This window comes from Platichthys flesus, chromosome 23, assembly GCF_949316205.1.
Source record: "Platichthys flesus chromosome 23, fPlaFle2.1, whole genome shotgun sequence".
Lineage (NCBI taxonomy): Eukaryota > Metazoa > Chordata > Actinopteri > Pleuronectiformes > Pleuronectidae > Platichthys > Platichthys flesus.
Genome location: NC_084967.1, coordinates 5,400,024 through 5,422,448, shown reverse-complemented (window position 1 = coordinate 5,422,448; position 22,425 = coordinate 5,400,024). Strand labels below are relative to the sequence as shown.

The 22,425-nt window shown below is 41.0% G+C and overlaps 1 protein-coding gene across 1 annotated transcript in view; it reads right to left on the bottom strand.

Annotated features, from left to right (window-relative positions):
* The window catches only part of camk1da (calcium/calmodulin-dependent protein kinase 1Da), a 51,446-nt gene that overhangs the window by 16,171 nt on the left and 12,850 nt on the right, over positions 1–22,425 (bottom strand). The window contains exons 2-3 of the mRNA XM_062383052.1: positions 12,830–12,961; positions 8,597–8,671 (exon numbers count right to left, since the gene is read on the bottom strand). Coding sequence (XP_062239036.1) covers positions 8,597–8,671; positions 12,830–12,961 — 207 coding nt within the window. The remainder of the gene's footprint in view (positions 1–8,596; positions 8,672–12,829; positions 12,962–22,425) is intronic.

The window sequence follows — 22,425 nt, the reverse complement described above, 5'->3', positions numbered from 1 at the left end:
GGCGAGTGTGTGTACCTGTGTCTCTGTGAGCTTTAAAGACGAGGCTATTTTGCATTTTAAAGACTCAAGTCCAAATCTTTCAGTGGCGTGAAATCCACCTCCTTTGTGTTCTCATTCTCAGACATGTTCCTTGGCTTTGGAAATTCAATTCCACTAATATCGGAGCAACACAGTAATCAGAAAGCTTCTCAGGCGAATCTTAGACGATTTGCAGATTATGTGTGAAAGGAATTATGACCCATAGTGGCAAGTACTTTTAAATGTTAAAGTTGTTGTTGAAAGGAGGAAAGCAGGTGTGAAGAAGCAGATGTATTGAAATCAGTCACCTCAGAAAAAAAAGGAAAACTTACATTTGACCCAAGAAAACATTGAAGTTGCATTTCTCCCACTCTGGCAGATTGCTTCAAAAGTGGGTTTCAGTTTTTATGACTGCAGACCACATGAATTAACTTGTTCAGGTATAAAGTACATTTAGAATGTACAAATGAGGTCTGGCTCATCAGTTACTGTACAGGCCCATAGCTCCACCTGCTGGAGGGTAGCTCCTCCTTCAGATCAAACATGACAATCTAAAAATTATGATGTTGTTTCATAGGCATTACACATGAACTACTTGCAATTGGGAGGAGAAATATAATATTACAAGTAGTAATGCTAGTATGGGCAGCAGTAATCAAACTACCGTGTTGTTTTCTCTATATATACACTCTATATTAATGCTGTACCAATGGCCCCAAACACGAACATACAACACACCATTAACGTACAAAGGCAAATATGCTCACACGCACACACACACACACACACACACAGCCGCCTGGTCTATCTGTGGGGCGTCGTCACGGCGACAGATCAGATTAAAGCCAGTGGAAGTTAAACCCTAATGAAGTTTCTGAAAAAAAGAGTTCAGAATTAATTGCTAATCCTCTCTCTCTCTTCAAAGAGGGCAGCGGTTAGTTTGGTTTCAGAGGCAGTCATGTCTGGGAATGACAAGAAAGGACTAAACACACATACATACACACACACACACTTACACACATTGACACACACAGCAAAAGGGAGATCAGCCACCAGGCTGCATGGTTACATAAGTGTTTGCATAAGGAGACTATGGCAATCAGACAGGAGCACCCACACATGCACAAGCACACAGATCCAAGGGCAAACACACACACACACACACACAAACATATTAAAGAAAGATAACACATTCACACGTAAATATATATACACATACACAAAGAGAAACATGATTTACAAAACAGTGTGCAGTGTCACACATACAACATGCAGCTTGAGGCCAAAGGCTTTCCAAATTACCTCCATTTATTTAACTAATATAAAATGTAATTTTTTTATAAAAACAAAACATTGAAGAGTAAGAAGCTCAAAGGCCTCAGTTACCTGATCATTTGTTTAATGTCTCAGGTTTGATATCGCTTCCTATTTAATATAGAATATTCATCCATCGTCATTTTATATGAGTGCAAATTGTGAGTCTGAAATGTATGCATGACACACATTTCACAACAGAATGAAGAAACATAGAATAAGCACTTTACTGCTGACAATTGCTCATGATGAAGAGTTGCTCTGTGACAATACATAGTGCTGATGATAAGCGAGTGATTTAGCAGAGCATCCTCGACACCTGTTGTTCATCGGCTCAGAGAGATATAACGTCATACCTGCACTTCAGGAATAATAACAAGACTTAATTTGGTTCAAACTTCTCTGACTACATTGATACACACTACTCTCAGTCACTGTTCACCAATAACAACAGGATGCACATTGTGTGGACATTTAGAGCAATAGAACGGATCAAAATTCGAATCACGTTGGATGAAAATGTGCAGTGAAACTAAACCTGGGAGAAGACGTTTCATTCTGACTTGTGTCTGTACACAGAAAGTACAGTTGAGAATGTCTCACTCTCACAGGTGTCCATGCAGCCGCTCACACCCCTGGCTGTCATATCTGTGCCTCGTTACCACAGATACACAAGGAGCCATGTTTGGATGGTGTTTGGGTTTGTACACACCTTGCTGCTGGTTGAGCAACACCTCTGACACACCCACCAGACGAGAGAAAATATACCTCAGAGCCCCTTTCACACCATTTCCAGCAAAACATGTTTTTCCACTGTGGCAAAGTGGTGCAAAACGATTTGAGAGTGAACGAGCCCCAGTTGTGTCTGATGTAATCAGAGCAAGTCATTGATCATGTGCTAAGCCCCGGTGTCCCTGAGGGGCGCAGGTTTGAGTGTTCCACTAAGCCACAGAGGCTTCAGTTAAAACAACGGTCTAAAAACCAGCAGAAATGTTGTATTACTAATGTTTTTACTAATGCTGCAATTTGTTTACCTTTTTAATTCCCAATAGCTCTAATTAAATCCCAGAAAGGTGTAAAACATGGGGCCTTTTCCTGGTCGCAGAGTCAAAGGATGAATACATGTATCTTCAAGTGTTAATGTTGCCTCATGTATCTCCATCTATCTCTACTAAGCCTTCATTTCAACTGTACGTGTGTGTATGCTGTTCACTGGTTCATTGCAGTCTTAGGACCAGACTAACTAATCACAGCACAGGGTGGGTGAGGAGCCTGGAGCCACATCAAGCTGTTGAGGTGATCCGGAGGAAATCCCAACTGTTTACATGCCTGCACTTACACCTCGTGTCTGTTGAATTTACCACTTATATCAGATCAAGGTAAAACTGCGGAAAGGGTCATGTTAACACTCTAATTATACTAATTGTACTGAACTCCTAAGCTGTCTAAATATAACCTGATTAACACAGCATGGCAGCAATTCAACAATAACTTAATGTTTAGGTAACATCTGATTTGGTCATTTACCTTAAAAATAAGAAGCTTGCACCATAATATAGACCTAGTTTGACATGTATGATGTTATACGTTTTGTTGACTTGTGTACATACATTATCCAAAATGCCAATCAGTCTTTTGAGAACATATTGATACCGTCATGAATTTAATAGAACCTTAAAGAAAAGTGGAGTAGTGGGGCACCCTGATAGCAGAAGGGTTGGGGCACATACAACATCAGCATACACGCCCTAAGCAGGAGGTCATTAGTTGTAACAGAACCATCATGAGAGAGACATATAGTTCTTTCAGACGCATGGCCTCTAATTATAATTTGGTTGCAATCAAATTTTGAAAACTCGATTTTCTACAATGGTACAGTCCATCAGATAACAATATAGAGTCAACATGCAGTGTTTGGGGGCTTGTGTAAAAACTCAAGAGCAAATCAGCCTCCGTCTTCCCTTAAAAATTACCAATAAACTCCAGTATTTTGCATTGATGTTCTTTGGAGGCAAAAAAGCAAAACTGATATTCAAAAAACTGTTATTTATAGTGATAGAAATATAGTGATGATGATACCTCTGCAGTCAAAGGACAATTATGGTCAACAAATAAAAAGCTGTCAGAGAGGCGTCCTATCAACCCAGCAGGAACCGAAGTGGAGTCGCACTCAGAACTATATTTCATAATTAAAATGGAAACAGACATGTCCTGAGCTTTGATGATGAGTCACCGTAATGACATGCTTGTCCTCACCTACTTTCTTCTTGACGAATGCCAGATTGTCTCTCAACTGTAAGTGTTTTATCAGTTACAAATATGCAATTCACAGCATAAGCCACGTCCATATAAAGCCCTCGTTGCACTTGATTGCATTGATTTTCATAGCTGCGCGGACTGATTGCCTCCCTGTGGTTGAGGTTACGCAAGACAAGCTGTGATGAATGGGAGTGAAGGAAACGCCGGCAGACGGCATCGATCGACCACTCGGCAATTACACAGAACATTTTGAAAAAGCCGTGTCCCTGAATGGGATTTCTGTCTGTTGAAAAAAAAAATACTTGACGTCTCAATAAATGCACATAATTCTAGCTAATTATAACATTATTTATTACAGCAGTCATTTGAATTTCTGAATTTGTGCTTGCGTAAAACACAGTTTTGCGGGAAACGTTTTGCAAGATATGATGGACACAGATGATTAGAGTTAAAAAAGATCAGTCGTACAGTTATGAGGCTTCTGCTTATTAAAGAAAAACAGCCTGCAGCTCTCAGGTCAGATCAAAAGAGAGAGTGAAAAATACAGCCTTTAATATTTCAGTATCCTCTCCAAAGTAAAACACTTCACCCTCTGACTCGCTGTCTCTTCATATAAAATGGGGTAGCTTTAAACAACCTTGATTTCCCTAGGTTAAAAAAACAAAACACTGTAAACACAACAAAGCAAAAATAAAACGTATACCATTAATGATGCGTTTAGATTAGCAACAGCCAATTAACACAATAACTTACTTGTTATCATCTTATCAGGTTGTTTTGAAGAACACATTCACATTTGTCTATTTACCCACCGAGCACACACAGAACAGATTTAGCCTTCAGTTTGTCTTCCTCCAGCAGCACTACAAGCTGTAAACACAACGCTGACATATTGCCCTTTGAAGTTGAACCAGCTTGTGCACAGTTGCTTACTTTCACATTCAGGAAACATTAAGCAATGTTAGCTCATTAGAGGACATGTCTTAGGTCAGCTGGTGAATTTAAGCTCATTATTCAAAGAAAAAACAAATTGTTTATAACGTCATGTCTTCCTTTAATCACACTCACATACAGTGTGCAGTATGTGTGTTGTTTACTTATTGTGCACATGCAAAATAAGCTTCTGCTCTGATGACATGTCATTATTAAGTGAATTGTGTTATCTTCATGATAACATGAGGATCATAAACTCCATATTAACAGGGACGATGCATCTCCTCTTGCTACAAAAATGAAGCTATAATATCCTGCACATGGGAGCCACCATCTTGTTCTTCTGATGTCATACACATGCTCGACCAATTGGAAGTCGGTCTCAGCTGTCAATCATGACGTTTTGACTTCCACACCATTTTTAAAATATCAAATAACTAATGCCAAAAGTATATGAAAAATCAACATATCATTGTGATGAGAACTACCTAAAATAACAGAACCCATCTGTGAGAAAAAAGTATTTTAAAGTGTACCTAGACTTCCTACTTTGATTCCTGTCCCACCTACTAACATGAAGGAGGTGGGCTTTGTGACCTATACTGCACCAGCCACCAGGGGGCGATCAGGATGATTTGTCATCAATGTCCGGGAGCTGCCGTGCATCTTTATTTACAGTCTATGATTGACACAGTGAATTGAGATGAAGCTACTTGCCATTTCAAATTTTGAGGTATTTCAAAACCTCTCATCAAATGTGTAAAGCTCACAATACTTCCTGCTGCATTCTCAAGGTTGTTTACAACTCAGACGTAACCTTTGACCCAGGAACTATGGCAACAAACCCAGATTCAATGAGATGATGGTGCCAGGGAATTAAATGGAGGAAAAAGAAAATTTCAAGTGAGCAAAAAAAAGAAAAACAAAGAGGTGACGGCGATGGAGGCAAGGTGTGAGTGGAGCGAACGCACTATGCGGGGGGTGGTTAGTGAGAAATGGATAGAGGGAGGTGTAGAGGAGGTGGAGGGAGCAGCGGTGAGGTGTCTCTGCCACCTTTTGTGAAAATTCACGACCTCATTTCTTCTCAAAGCAAGTTATGTTACGTTTAATTAAGAAAGACTGTGAAAGAACCAAAGTAAAACAACAGATTGAGCAGCCAGAACCTCTCTGGAGGATGATTTACTGACTGTGCATAGAGTATTTCCAATAAAATCCACCCAGTTACCCAGAGACACATTAACTGCAGCAGTGAGAGCAATAGCTACCATTAAGTGCTGAGATCCTGTTTCTCGAGAAAGTGAAAATGTAATTAAGACTTTAACTTCTGCAGCAATCTCTTTTATTTGTCAGTCATGATCTGAAACCTTCACCTAGAACTGTTGAGTGATGTGGCGCGAACGTCTAACATTAGCTGTAAGCCTCTGTGTGAAATCCTTAACTTTATTTCCCAGTAAATTGTCTAAATGGGGATCACTGATTCCTTCAAATGCAAAGAAACCCAATAAACATAACAAGCAGTCGTCTGGTAAACAGAAATACTGTGTGATCAGGTTTATTCATGACAACAGGAAGGTCAATCCCAAGGTTACCACTGTGGGTAAACAGCTTAATCAGAGAAGGACCTCTGACGGGAGTCGGGCCAACACAGGGATTTCAGGTCACGTAACACACTTCTCAGCAGGCATGTTAGAAAACTTCAGCTCTGTGAGAGGCTGAATGGGATTCTTAATTTACAATTTTTTCTCTCTGAAAAGAACAGATAGGATTATTCTGCTTGTTGTGACTTGCCATATATCATAATTATTCCAGTTAGTTAATTCACAGTAGCTATAGTAGAAATATTTGATTATTTCTCTTAAAACTGAAGAGTTTCATCTGAATTCAACATAATCTGTAGCATATGTCAGCTAATTTTAATGTTGGCTTACTTATATAACTATGTAACTGACCTTTCTGAATCATTTCACTGACTTTATGACTGTGCTTCTTATGCTACTGTTAAAGTATTAACTCTTACTTGAAAGACATTTTTGATCTAATCTGTTTTCTGTATTTTTTGGAAGATGAGAGCTCTTTAATTTGGGGTAAGAATATTATAACCTGCAAAGTTGTAGCCAGAACAAATAAGATAGCACACAATTGGAGGATTAGCTATTAAGTCGGTATAGTAGGTAACGGCAATAACAATTTGCTTGAAGTCTCTCCTGATTGAAACCCACTTAATGTCCGAGACATTTCCCGAGACTCGCACCGTAACCCGGATAGAGAAGGTCACTACTGCATGAACCACTTGGCCTGCTGCTGAACATAAATACCATTAAATATCAGCGCTGTCAGGTCAAGCGTCCATAATCAGATGAGGTCTGACATAACTATGTCACAGTAACCTATTTAGTAAACATGTCTACCCCATCAGCCTATCCACTTCAAGGTGAATGTCACTACAACCACAGCACGACAAGCTGCTGCAGTGACAGTAGATGACTGATGTCAACAAACTGCTGAAAAAACAGAGAGCTTCCCAGGTTTCCTCTTTACTTTAGATTATTGTAGTGTCCGTGGAATGTTTGTTTAACTACTAAACAAAGCATCAATTGGTTCGTGCTTTATTGTAAGCCACAACCTGCTGCTGGTAAACTGTATGAATGTGCTATCTTAGAATACCGCTTATGTAAACGATCCAGGATAAATAAGCTTCATTTCTGGATAGTGGGAGGAAATGGAGAAATCCATCTTTATATACAGTCTATGAAATCCAGAAGCAGATCAAAACAAATACAATTAACTAGCTCAGTACATAGATAAAACGTGCATGTAAACTGTCTAACGTTAATTTAACTTTGAAATTAGGAAATAAATTAGATGAAGAATTATTGATTAATAATATACTGAATCTTATTTTAATAACTGGAGACTGATCTAATTGTTCCTGAGACACATATACTGTATACATTTTCGATGTACACTGACCGATATCATGTGATTCTGTCTAATTCTACAGTCAGTTCATGAAAACGTTATCATTGATTAACTAGACTTGCTTTGTGGAAATCATTGTTCCATTTACAAAAGCAACACCACAGTTAAAAAATAATGGCATACATATAAAGTAGAAATATACATTGACTGTTTATTGCCATTTAAAAGTAACTAAAATACTCTCATAGTGCACTAACTAGAGCCTTCCCTGTATTAAAGGTACAGAAGGTTTGGTAGGTTTGCAGTACTCTAGTTTCCTGTGTTTTGAGCAGGGTTGTCCTGGAAATTGAAGGATTCAAATACATGTGGAAGGTGAAGAGATAATCTGCTGACACCAGCTTGTAAACATAGCCGCTGTTGTGTAATCCACAGCCATGACTTCCACCTGAACTTTACTGAAATGTTTCCAGCACCAATGCCAAGCTCCCAGACCAACCTCTGCACTTATGTAAGCAGCACTAACCTTGCAGAGGAGGCTAGAGGGGCACCCATGGGTGAACTGCGGACGATCCTGGTTCACTCTAGGGCTGACCATCAAAGCAGAGATGGTAGTGATATAAAAGAGGGTTCAGTTTGGGAGGACAGGTGGGCTTTTGTGTGCATGTGTGTGAGTTAGCGTGTGGCGTGTTGTCAGCTCAGCACAGTCACTGAAGTGTACAATGTGTCTGTGCATGTGTGTGCATGCATTGATTGGTGGGCAGCAGAATAGGAATGAAAGTGTGAAAAAGACAGTGATGAGGTACATGTAAATATTTGAAAACCAGATTTAACACAAAATAAATATTCTCAAGCAAAAAAATTGAGTTTTGCATTTTAAACAACTTAACATCCCCTTCACTCATTGCCTGTTTCCAACAGAGGGGGAAACACGATCAAAAAAGGAACTGGAATGAAATTGAAATGAGTTTCCAACTTATAATTGTGACGACTTTCAAACTTTGAAAAGCTCCCTCCAGTCCCAGAGAAGAGATTTTGCAAAGGTTGAGTGGTGCTCCTTCAAACAAGAGAACTGAACTATGTGTGTGATATGTAAAATGTCAGCATGGAGCTCACTGTAGAGGGCGAAGGAGGAAAAATAAAAACTTCCACTCACAGCTGCATTATCAGGTAGAGGTGGTCGGGACTCTCGTAGATGTCCTCCAGGGCCACGATGTTCTCGTGCTTGATCCTGTGAAGCACAAAACCATTAGTCGGGATTATTAAACTGCAGCAGGTTTAAGTCACACACACAATAAACCATTAACAGAACTACATGACTCTTAATCCTAATGAACTGCAACAACTTTGTTTTTTTTACGTTGATAAACTGATAATCCAGCATAATGCTCTGGCAGTGTTTTACCCAGTGTGAACTCATAATCCAGACTACCCTGTACAGATTAGGTCTTTTCTTTTAGTGCAGGGAGGAGAAGAAAAATAAGGTTGGAATGTGATACACCGTTTAGTATTTCTCTGGAGCTTTAATTTGCTTTTGATGCTCAATAGATTTGCTTCCTTCTGCTCCAGTCAAGCTTTTGTCAGGTTTATTATTATAATAAAGATGAATTCTTGAATTCCCTCTCGACAAGGCAGCATCACCTTTATGTCCATTTAATGGCTGTTCAAGAGCTTTCTTCACATTACATGAAGTTCATCAGCAAAAACAGTGTCTGGCCAATAGTTGTGAAAATATTGACGTTCATTTCAAATCAAAAAAAGGAACTCACTCAGATTCGTGCATTTTTATCTGATGATTTGATCAATCCAATTAAATTTGTAATATACCTTATCTCAAGGCACTTTGCATAAAAAGGTCAAGACAATTCCCAAATCAGAAAGCAGCAGATCAAAAGCAGCAGAAAAGTTACTAAATGGACCTGACAAGGTTTGTTCCACGGTTAAAAAAAAAGCTCACTTCAGTTCCCCAATGGAAAATAATTCCTCCGGTTATTGACTGAGCCCAAATGGGAGTACATCAGGAAAATGTTACAGCGAGCAAATAAAAGGTGTTGATGACATTCCTAAGACATATACAATGTGAAACTTAATGTTAGGGACATTTTCCTGTTTTTGTGAACACGTCTGAACCAGAAAATCTCCTGCTGCATTCTTCATTGATGAAAAGCAACGGCCGGGAAATTGCATTCGCAGATTAAGACTTGTTGACACAGGATGAGGACAATGAGAAGAACCTGAAAGCTTTGACAGTCAAACCATATTTCTCATTTGCTCCTCGCACAAATTTCCAGGTATTTGAGCAGCAACTTATTTAATTTTCATCTTTCTACCTCCTCTCTGCTCAGTTTTCTCTCCATGGTTACAGCGCTGTGATGAGGGTGTTTCCACCTCCTTGTGTGTGAGCTTGTGTAGGTGTGTTATTTGTTATCACATCTCGTATGTTGATTGATTTTCTCTGTGGGCTAATCATCTTTTACATTGTGAACAGAGGTAATTCCCCCTGGTCTTTCTCACACACACACACACACACACACACACCAAGACACACACACACACACACACACACACACACACACAGCAGGTGCACAGGTGAGCATCTAACACTTATTATGGAGCGTATGATCTCTGCGACGGGAGGCAGGCGATGAACCGCTGAGCTGAGACGTGACTCATTCTCACACACACACACACGCACACACACACACACTAACACACACGCACGCACAGGCGTGCAGTTGAAAGATAATGTGTGTGCATTTAAGCCCTTGCCTGGGATAATGACGGGCTGGCAGCAAACCGCCTGAGTGTAATGGCAGAGTAGAGTCAGGGAGCATTCAGAAAAACCCTCTCAAACATTACAGGCTTTGTGCTGCAGTTACTGTAGTTCTCATCATTCATGGATTTAGGCTGCACATGTCCACTGTTACTGCGCAACAAAGCTGAAGGCTACAATGTATGGTGATTTTATTTGTATATTTTATTAAAAAAAACAGGCTGCTCAGTGGTGCTGTGGTTGGCAAGAAGGTTCCTTGTTGAAATCCCTGTTCGGCAGTTTGAGTGTTTTTTTTTGAGTGTGAGTATGGATGGTTGTTTGTCTGTGTATGATGGCCCTGTGATGCACTGGCTCTAGCTTCCTATGTGCCCCTCAAAAGTATAAGTGGTGTACTTAAGGGACGGATGGAAAATATAAGTTGATAAATTGATAAAGTTGAACAGAAAATAAACAAGACAGTTCAATGCCGGGAAAAGCGTTGAAATTGAGCCTATGTGCACATCACAGAATTCTATATTCATGGCAATGATGCTCACAGGCTGAATGTAGAAGAAATGTCCAACATCAATTCTGAGAAGTGCAGCGCAATGTCTCTGCTGCAGTTGAATCAACAGGACCTGGTGTCTCACACTGTGGGGTTTGATGGAGACTGCCAGTCTGCCAGGAGATGCTCTCATTTGTTCCCAATAATGACCCTCATTTGTCTACAGCGACTCTCTCCCTCATTATTGGAAGCCGTTCTAATTTTCTCCAATGTTACACACTACAGCCAAATTAACAAATGTATTACTTTAATGGCGTGACACATCCTTAATGTCGCAGCAAGCAGGAACAGTTTGAAATGTCTGTGTAACCGTGTCATCGTAGTTTATTTTTCCTTTGAAAGTTTTGCTTGGATCAGGTGAACTTTATTCCCCTTGTATGTTAACCAGCTGTGCTGACTAATTATTCCCATGGATCATTGTTCAACGCTGCAAAATGAATCCAAACACAGTAGCTCATTCATCCCCATTAACATCTGCTCACCTGCAGGAGGACGTTTCTATGGCTTCCAGCCAGCACAGGAGCTCTGGCGGTCGACAGCTGGCAACTATAGCTGCCATTCAAATAATAGTGATATGACTCCTGGTGGCTGTTCAATGTGAAAGATATATTTGACTGATGGGTTGAGTAATGAATACTTACCTGGATATTTCTAACGTGTGAGTGAATTTCTCTGTTTTACAGTGTTAAGTGAGAAGTTCTGAGTTGGATGACAAGTGTGGTTTCTGGGGATTTCCAGTCAGTAGCATGTCAAGAGACTTTGGGGGCCCTATGCAAAAGGGATCTGGCAGACTTACATTAGAACTTAACTGAACCCCCCCCGAGAAAACAGTACATGATGGATACATGCAAGTCTTCAACCAGCCTTTCCCACATAATTAATTCAATCTATGGTGGTAACAGGGATGCCCATGCACATGCATAGAGGTCACAACAGAGAATAAGGGCAGGGTCACACGTATGAGATTGTAGCCACGACAAACCTTTGCCTCCCGCTCACTTCCAATCTGTGAGAGCATGGCGGCGAATAATTCATTTGCTTCCTGTGGCTCAGCAAATTTGCATGGCTTCTCTTGAAGTTGAATTTCGATGAACTCTGAACTGCAACCTTTGCGTATTTCCATAAAGAGTGAAAGATAAGAGACTATGAGGTCAAACTGTGCGGGCGGGGCCTGGGGCCCCCTCTCAGCTCAGGACCCGAGGCAATTGCCTTATTTGCTTCCACTGATTGGATTGACATTTGTTTCCTGTTGAAGTCCAAACAGTAAAAGACAACACACTCTGTTACTATGGCACACAACATGTCAGACCTTCCCCGCCTTCTGTTCGGTATTAAACATCAGCCTCATCATGATTGTTGAGGAAGAATTTCACATCACCTCTGCTCTTCTAACTGAATCATTCCAGCTACTATACCTTGACTTCTTCTTCTATCTTCACAGTGCATCCCTGGTGTGTAAATGGCATAAAATGCCTGTTGCCCTTAGGTACATGGAAAAGATGGTATACAAAATATCCAGTTACATCTAAAAGTACATAAAAAAAGGTTGCCATAGCAATACCGTAAGAGTAACCATGGAGAGATATTTCTTGAGTATCGGATATTTGATGGTTCAGAAACAAGTAAGTTTCACCTTCTGTTCGCCAAGTGGTGAAGGGTTGTTTTGTTTACTCTAACCTCATGTAGTATTTCTCTTTCTCCAATAAGAAGGTGACTAAATCAGGCAAACTACAGGACTCCTCCTCCCGTCAGTGCAGCCCTGACTTTTTATCTCAATGGACCCGACCATTCACATTCTCCTTCCACGTCATTGAAGAAGACAGTCTCTGGTTCTTCTAGTTGATATTGCTCAGCTGTTTTGAAAAAACACAATAGTCTGAGTCGTGATGTGTGCATGTGTATGGATGCGTGGTAGGTGGGCTGTGGATCGTGACCCGGGGGGGGGGGTCGTGATGCGTGGAAGAGAGAGGAAGAGAGAACGCACAGTTTCCCCGGTAACCAGGAATTAGGAGGCTCATGTTCATTTGTGTGTATTTGTGTGTATTTGTGTTTGTGTGTGTCACAGCACTCACTTCCTCAGCACAGCGATCTCATTCTCGATGCTGCTCTCCTTCCCCTTCAGGGCCTTTTTGGGGATGCACTTCACCGCAAACATCCGGCCGGTCAGCTTCTCCTGGGCCAGGACCACCTCTGAAAAGGCTCCTCTGTGAACACACACCAACAAAAAGTCACGTGAGTCACAAGAGATTTGGGTATTTTGTTTCAATCTGCGCTCTATTCACTCGCTTGATTCGACTAGAGCTCAGTGGGAAATAGTTGTCACATAGTTCTGTACACCAATCAGGATTTAGCAACAAAGCCCTGTACTAAACTGGCACCTGGCATGAATTGTTACAGACGTTAGTGCCTTTCAGCTCATGAACACAATTCCATTTCCTGTTACGACATTCATCTAGGATGCATTCTCACCATCACCAATCCAGAGGACAGATCTCTCTCTTTTGGAGCTTGTGTGAGAGGGGCAGAGGCATCTCTCTCTCTCTCCCACCTACACACACACACACACCCTGCTCTTGATGGCACTGGCAGAGAGAACTAAAACATTTAAAAAATGTGGGCAGAGTTCATTGTCACAGGTGCAACTCAGTCAGTTGCCTGTGGCTGAAACTAGAGCAGTATCTCATGAATGTCCTTCACATACCAGTAGACAGAGGCACAATAGTACTATCATTAATTTGTTAACAGTACCCATCCCTGGTTATGATGTATCTTATTAGTTTCACATAAAATTTGCCATTTTTAATCCTGCACACCTTAAGTTAGTCAAACAGGCTCATGAATCATGACGTACGTTATTACATGTAAAAATACTGTTTGATTGTAATTTAATTAAATATCTAATATCTAATATCCAATTAAATACTTTTCAGAGATTTTTACTGCATTCCATGTATCCATGAGTGTGAGACAGTTTTTTTTAAATATGCTACGTAAAGTTGTATTGTTATTTTAAACTGAATTCATATACAAAAGAAGCAAAGACATAAATTAGAAAATGTTTCATCCATAAGTCGAGGCTAAGCATCAGTCTTGTGTTGTTGAACCGCAGCTGGTCAGTTGTTGTACCTCAAACAACCTGAACAGAAATTCTCTTTAAAGAATGTAAACTGTTATTGTCATTTGTGCTTTCGGTAAAAAACAATAACATTGTCAATGATAATCAAGATTTAACTCTGTTAAAAAATGCAGTAATTTGACCGTTTAGACTCCATTTCCAACAGGTGCAGTTTGTCTCTGCTGATCCTAATATGCAGAAAATTGGTAATGGAATTGCATTGTTAACGTGATTGGATCAGCCAAGGGAAGGACATCAGCGATTCTGTATTTATTCACCTAGAACGACAGCTAAGGTTGAAAGTAATTTAGAATTTTTGCTTCACGCATCATAAAACTTGATAACAATCTTGGAAACATTATTCGGCAAAATAATTGGAAATTGAAATTCGGTGAAGTATCTCAGTTCCCGTAGGAGTGTGTGTGTCCGTGTGTGTGTGTGTGTGTATGTTTGTGTACGTGTGTGCGTCAGGAAGAGAAGCACGGTGATGAATGAAGATGAACCTATTGCGAGTTAATCTGCCTGAACCGAGCGTCGACTCGGGTGCCGATCTGTCTTCAGCTTCACTGATGTTACATTAGAGTAAAAATCTCTCCGTCCTTATCGCTTCTCCCTCCCCTCCCCTCCTTGTTCTCTCTCTTTATCTCTTCCTGCTCAACAATCATCCTGTCTGCAGCTGAAACAAATCCAAATTTATGATGCTCACAGACCCTGTAACTGCAAAACGCAATCTAATTAAGGATTCTGTTATGGCCTTTCTGCTGTCTATATTTCTGACCTTGTAGTCCCATGTGAGCATATGAGTCCCAGACTTAGAACTTAAGGCCGAGACAAAATGTACGTCCAGGGCTCCACAGCTCTAGAATAACTCCTTTTAGTTATGGGTGTGTTTTGGGTGAAACACGCAGTAAACCGAATGGAGTGGCATCTCCCTTTCCCATTAAAAGCTAGATGTGCTTGCACCTTGACGGAGCGTTATCATGATGGCAGGACTGGCAGGTAGTCAGAAAGAAAGACGCGAGCACCCCATCTGTTTGTGTAACAAGCAGAGTCTATGAGTATTTTGTGTTCATTCAGGCAGCTGCATATTGCTGTTTTGTGCGATGCTTCTTCAAATAACAGGGAAACACTGCACCACTGACTTCAGAATAGGTTTTCATTGATCACTTGCTTTTCACTACCTCAAGACCACAATGTGTTTGAACACAGCTCATTTAAAGATCAACACACCTATGGGTGCTCAGATGGGCACAAATGCATTTTCTATATAAACAACATGGGGACTGGACTTTGAAAAGGACAAATGTGTCACACAAGCAGAGACCCTTGTTCCCACTTTTAGTAATCGACCTTGGGTTCCTTTTCGACCCGGGCCTTTGCTGAGTATCTTCCTCACTTTCCATCCCCAATTTCTGGCAGAACGTTGTGTCATTATAGGCAAAATTTAAAAGAATCTTTAAAAAAAGATTTGTAAAAAGATGGAAAGAAAGTATTGGTGGATTGTTCTCCTGATTTATCATTTCCTTCTAATATCCATCAAGGTCTTCATTTTAGATTTTTTTTAGTTTTTCTTTCAGTCAAGACTCGTTCAGAACCCGCAGATGAATTAATATCCATCTGTCCGTCTAACAAACCTTCCTCCTTAGGAAAATAGTGTTGGTTGCTTTTCAAACTACAACTTCATCACACCTGCCGCCTCTTGTAAATACTGAAGTTTGAATTCATTCATAGTTTCATCTGGGTGCACTTTGGTTTGTGCATTTTTGCTGTAAGTGTCTTCTGCTCATTGGAGCGGAAGGCAGCTGTTGTGAATGAGCTCTCTGTCGCATCAATAGTGTGCTGGCGTGCAGAAAGCCCTCGAGCACTTCAGACCAGAGCACATTTGACAAGCAGCCCCGTCGGCCACAAGGGGGACTGGTATTAAAAAAAACACCAGCCCACCATCACAGTGGTACACACACATGCAGTAAAGCTGGTTGTCGATTCCTCTCCTGTGGAGCTTGCTCTTGGTGTTTTTCTCACACTTCTCAGTGAGAATCTCCTTTTCTTCTCACCTTCATTTCCTCCTCTTCTCCCTCACTGCCTCCCTCTCTCTATCATTCTCTCTTTGTCTCTCCCCTCGCACCGCACATCTTTTACAGTGACAAGTGATCATACAGCTGGTTGCCCCTGGTGATCAAAGTGGACAGTCAGCCAACCAATGAGATCAATTCGGCTGCATCACACACACACACACACACACACACACACACACACACACACACACACACACACACACACACACACACACACACACACACACACACACACACACACACACACACACACACACACACACACACACACACACACACACACACACACACACACACACACACACACACACACACACACACGTGCACAGACTCATCTGTTTGCACTGATAATGGCTGTTCCAGGTTCAGATGACGTCAAAGCCAGATATTACAAGTCAGCCATGCTGTTTGTATTGTCGCTTCACTCACACACACACACACACAAACACACACACACACTTGAAGCTTTTCATTCATTACCCTGAAAGAAAAAAAAAAAAGAGAGACTGGCACATACATGGATGAGCATCCATTGAGAACAAAAAGCCACACTTGCACAAAGCTCTCAAGCTTTCTCATACACACTACGAATGTTTGTGTGTATGTATTATTTAAATATAGCTGTTCAAAACTGTACACTATCAATAAACCCAAGAGGTCTTGATCGAACCCTGGTGGCTGGCTGCAGTATAGGTCATAAACCCTGCCTCCTCCATGTTAGTGGACACGTCTTTAAATTGAGGGTTAATGTGACTCCGACTGCCAGATGTCTAAATATGTAACCATTTTCTAACTTTATAAGGGGATAATATATCAATATGATGGTCACGGCTCATTGATTGACGTTTTTCTTTGCTAACCAGTGAAGTCATACCACTTCCACTTTATCTCGTTAATACAGATATATCTAACAAAATAAATGACAGATACGATCTAGTCAACAGTTAGGAGTTATAATAATAAACCGAAAAATTAGGAATGCATTAGTGAAGAAATGACTTGTACATCATGTTCATTGATACACAGCTCGGACTGTTTTCATTCATGCTGAATACTGTGTCTGAATGGTGGGAAGGAAAAAATGAAGCTGAACTGAAATGATGAAAAAGGTCAGAAGTGTGTGTGTGTGTGTGTGTGTGTGTTTGGTTGTGTGAGAGAGAGAGAGAGAGAGAGAGCCTAGCATGTGACTGAAGGCAGAATGGACTAATAAATAGGCTAATGTACATGCAGTTGCACACAAATACACATGCACAGCACCATAACACAACACAGCACAGCAAGAAGGTGTGTAGTTCATTTGATTGGAGGAAGTAAGCTTGTGAATAATCTAGCAGCTGAGTTCACACACTGAACTGTATTTGTGTGTATAGGTGTGTGTGTGTGTATGTCGATGTTTGACTATCAGGCAGTCCTTGCTTGCCGTTACCTGCAGCAACAATCATAGCAATTCCTCCAGCATGAACCTGTACAACTGTGTCAGCTTAGCTCCACCAAGCATATATTCAAACACACACACACACACTCGCACATGCACACACACAGAGTGTAAGACGAAGATAGAAAGAGAGACTGGAATAGGCTGACAAGGTGACAGTGACACATTTAACATTAGGACTGACAGCAGCCATCGGTGCTTCTCAATGTCAAACTGAAAGCACATTTACCACAAAAGGTTGTTCTGTCACGTTGTTCTGATTTACTGAAAGCAGACCTCCACCTACAGCCAAGGTGTGAAACAAAGATCTCATGCAGCAGCTGTAGACATAGCTTTTTTGTTCTCATCATCCAATCATACACAGTGAAAACCATTATAGAAGAGGTCAAGAGGTCACAGAATGAAAACAGAGCAGAATGCAATGCAGCCGCAGACTAACCATTAAGAGAGGACAAGATGAAAAATCTGATCCCTTATCTAAGCTGCTTAAACTTTGAGTGTCGGGGTGGTGGCTGGATCTAATCCGGGTTGATATTGCCGATGGGTGGGGTACACCCTTGATAAAACACGGTCAACTACCTCGTGTAAAACAAAATAGCGGGTATATGTATTTTTGATTATTGAATTTATCCCAGGATGTATAAAAAGCACACATACATTCAAGGCTATTTATGCACCAATGCCTAGTTCAATACTTGCCATAACGTAGCAGCAAAAAAAAGGTTAGCATCTAGACAGCCAAAACAAAGAGGATAATAGCACATTAACTCATGTGTCATTATTCCTGCCAGCCTATCAGAGTCGGAGCTGATAAAAACCTATGTAATGTTAATGCAAATTGTGTCTGCACGTCTTTGGAAAGTGGGAAGCAGGAGTACCCAGAGAAATCCCACACAAGCATGGGGACTGGGGAGACAATGGAAACTCCACACAGAAAGACCCGAGCCAAACAAGGACTCAAACCAAGAGCTGTGTGAGGCGTCAGTGCTAACCACTGTACCACAGTGCCACCCACAGTGCATCGTCACAAATCCTTGCGCAAAATTTCATTTCAATCCATACCTGTGGAGATAGGCGTTTCAGTGTGGACAGTAAGACATTACCCTCCCTTGAGTGATGCTACTGACATGGCTGCAAAAGCAATGGGTTGTCTATCACTCTGGATGCTGAAGGTACCATTTTTTCCCCAAGGTCTCTCGTCTCTTTAGAGGGGTCGGGAGGGAAATGAATGATGACCAAACTGACAGACATGACCAACAACTCCTGCCACCTTTATAAAACCTTGAGCGCTCTGGGCTCCTCCATCAGTGACGGGCTGCTCCGTCTCCAGTGTGTGAAGAAATGCTATCCCGCCAGCCTTTTGAATTTACTGCTGTCAGACTGTTCAATCACCGGTGGTCTCAATGGACAGAAACAGCTGCTGGACTCAAAGTAAATTGGATTACACATGTGTAGCCGATGCCTCAAGAACGATAACTGTCCCAGTTCATTCAATCATGCATTCTCGGCCTGCCTTTTCCATGTTAATAATTCCCCGCTATTGAGTGCTCCAAAACCTGAGTTGTGGAAACGACTGTAGTTCCAATGCAGAACCTTCTATTTGAAGCATAGACTGTATATAAAGATGGAGAAAATGACAGCTCCCATCAGTGAAGCCAAAGCCTTTGCTGCAATTTAGGTGATAAACTCCACTTCCACCATGTTGGTTAAAGGGGCTTTGACCAAATAATAAATGTACAAATTAAATACATTTTCATCAAAGATGGTTTCTGTTGATGTATGTTACATCCGTTGTAAATTTGTTTTGATTAGTTAATCTATGCTTTAAAAATTTGGAGTAACGTCATGATTGACAGCTGAGTCTGACAAAGAAAACCTGGTTTACCACAAGGCCATGTGACAGCAACGAGTGGCATTGGCCAATCAAAGTTTTGCAAAGCCAAAGCCATAATTCTACTGTTAATCTCAAGGCCATCCGTTTGTAAAATCCATCAACGTAGTTTTATTGACCAGGGTCTGAGAGGCCGTCACATTCATGTGATGCTCAAACATTTAGTTTCATCCTCTGATGCAACAACTGCTGTGACTAAAGCTGGTTTATCAATCGAGACAATATTAACCCTTCTTTGATAAATAAAGCAACTTAATGGTCACGTGCAAATGGAACAAGCTTATGTGTTATCGCCTCTATTTCACACCTGTATTGACAGAAATCATAAACAGGGAGGGGACGAGTGAATGCCAGACGAACCCAGAACAACAGGGGACAGTCTCCATCATTGCTCTTCTTTCGGCTTAGAAAACAAGTACAGTGGAGATGACATAAATGGAGGCTCTGAGTTGGCATTAATGGTTTTGAGTGATTGCATTCAGTTAGAGACGATATTAAAACATCTCTCACAAGATCGGGGCAAACACAAACCTCCCTGTGCAATCTAATCTGTTGTTGCTGCTCGGAGAACATTGCACACTGTGAGGGGTTTCTATGTGTAGAAGCCAACATCCAATTTACAATTTTTATTATCCCTGTAATAAGATCAGTTGCAAAAGTCTAAATACAAGTGGATGTGAACAGCAAGGTATATTCCAATGAAATCAAACAGAAAAGAAAAACATTTGAAAATTCTCAATTTCACAGTCAAGATTTGGAGCTAAATGTTTTGGAGCCTGTGTTGCGATGGGTAGGAGCAACACACACACACACACACACACACACACACACACACACACACACACACACACACACACACACACACACACACACACACACACACACACACACACACACACACACACACACACACACACACACACACACACACACACACACACACACACACACACACACACACACACACACACACACACACACACACACACACACACACACACACACACACACACACACACACAAGGGCTAATACTGACAAAGCCGGGCCAAGGACAAATATATAACACTCCAAATAACGTCATCACTGCGTAGACCAAGTACACACACGTTGCCACACGTGCACCATAATTTTCATGTGATCTGAATACAAAGTCATCTGCCTAAACTGTGTTTCATTGTCTTGAGGCCAGTGAAAAGATAGGCCAGCTGCACACACACACAAAATGAGAATAAGATATGGATGAAGAGGGAGAGAAGGACAATTACGCTTTGATGGAAAAGTTCTGGCATTCTCCTGCTTCAGTTCCGAGCATGCGCCCCTTGGTTTTTAGGCAGAAACATTTAATCTGCGGCATATTCCATTATACTTAACAGGCTGAGGGGCTTATCCAACGCATAACCTCAGCATGACACAACCAGGTCAATGAACCAGGTGGAAGATGTGAGCAGAAGGTATAACCAAACCTTTTGTCGTCGTCTTAAATTGCCTATAATTGCACATAGAACAAATGAACTGTTCAGGAAACAATATTTTAATTGATCTGTATAAATGAAGCGTATCATTTGAGACGGACAGATGACTGTAGGCATTTTGTAACTAAAGTTTATTAGTAGTTATTTAAAGGGATTAAAAATCCATCACGACTGCAGCATTTTGATGTTGTCTCCAGTGGGTTTTAACAAGGTTTGGTCTCATCTTCTATCAAAACACACACACAAACACCCCCCCACATGCACACGCACACACTACACACACACACACACACACACACACAAATAAGGGACAAAGAGCTGAGAGGCTTCCTCCTTTTTTGGGAGTGCGCACTATATGCCTTTGTTGCAAATTGTGTAGGCTTAAATAGCACTGTTGCCAGGGCAGCAATTAAGTGCCAATTATAGTCAGTATTCTCACTGTGACTCTGACAGCAGAGGATGAAGCAGAGGAGCAAAAGAGGGAAGCAGCACTACAGGAAAATGCCTAGTCCTCCCTGCAATTAAGACATAAATCCAGAGACCTGAAGCATTAAACAGAATTTAGTCGGAAAGCTACAGACAACACAACCAGTCATCCAAACTGGCTCCATTCCACCAGCAATCCCATAACAGATACATGCTCTGCAGGACAAAATAAAACATTAACGTTGACATGAACCAGTGAATGGAGGCTGAGACTATTTCAGGTCACTTTGCATTATGATTACAATATATATGGGTTAAAATCATGCCATATTCCAGAACTGAATAAAGGCTTGGAAAGCTTGGAATCAAATAAAAATTGTGGTTGACTGAGATGATTAAAACTAAGTATGTGAGGCAAAACAAGTGAAATCTCTGCAAACATTGTTTTTCGTATTTGAGTCCCTTCATAAAACCGAAATAGCAGACTGATAACAAAATATTTGCCATTTGAAAACTTGGAGGACGGAAATGGTTAATGCTTTACGCTGATTTATCTCATATTATGTTCAATATTTGTTGTTTGAATGCTTATGCTTAAACTGATTCTGTTTCGTCTACCTGATCAAAGCTAAATTGTTGACTAGCATTCAACAATGCTATTTCCCCTGAGACAAGAGAAACAGTATGGGAGTGGTATCTGTTTACATTAATCACCATGGAAACAGCTTCAGCCTTCGTGTGTGTGTGCATGTGTGTGTTTTTGAGGAAGTGCGCAGAATCTGGTAATTCAATGAGACTGCGTTTGCGTGTTCCTAGTGTGTTTGTGTATATGGACGTATGTGTGTGTGTGCGAGAGAGAGAGAGAGAGAGAGAGAGAGAGAGAGAGAGAGAGAGAGAGAGAGAGAGAGAGAGAGAGCGAGAGAGAGAAAAAACAAATGTCAAAATTAGGAACTGCACATGAATGAACATGGATCAAGTAGAGAGAGAGCAGCGGATGTTTAAAGGCTACGATGCAACACAAAAGAGGACAGATAAGAAAACATGATAAATGATACCAAGCAACCTGTCAGGCCGCATCACGGCTCACAGCAGCAAATGAGAGTTAACTGCTGCGATCCAGCAGAACAGTCAATACAAGAGCTAATTCACTCAGACTCTTCTTGTTAATGTCAGGATGGGCTACAACAAGGGGGATTCTACTCGCTAATTGATTCACCATCAGACGTATGATATCAACACTGCCACGGAGAACT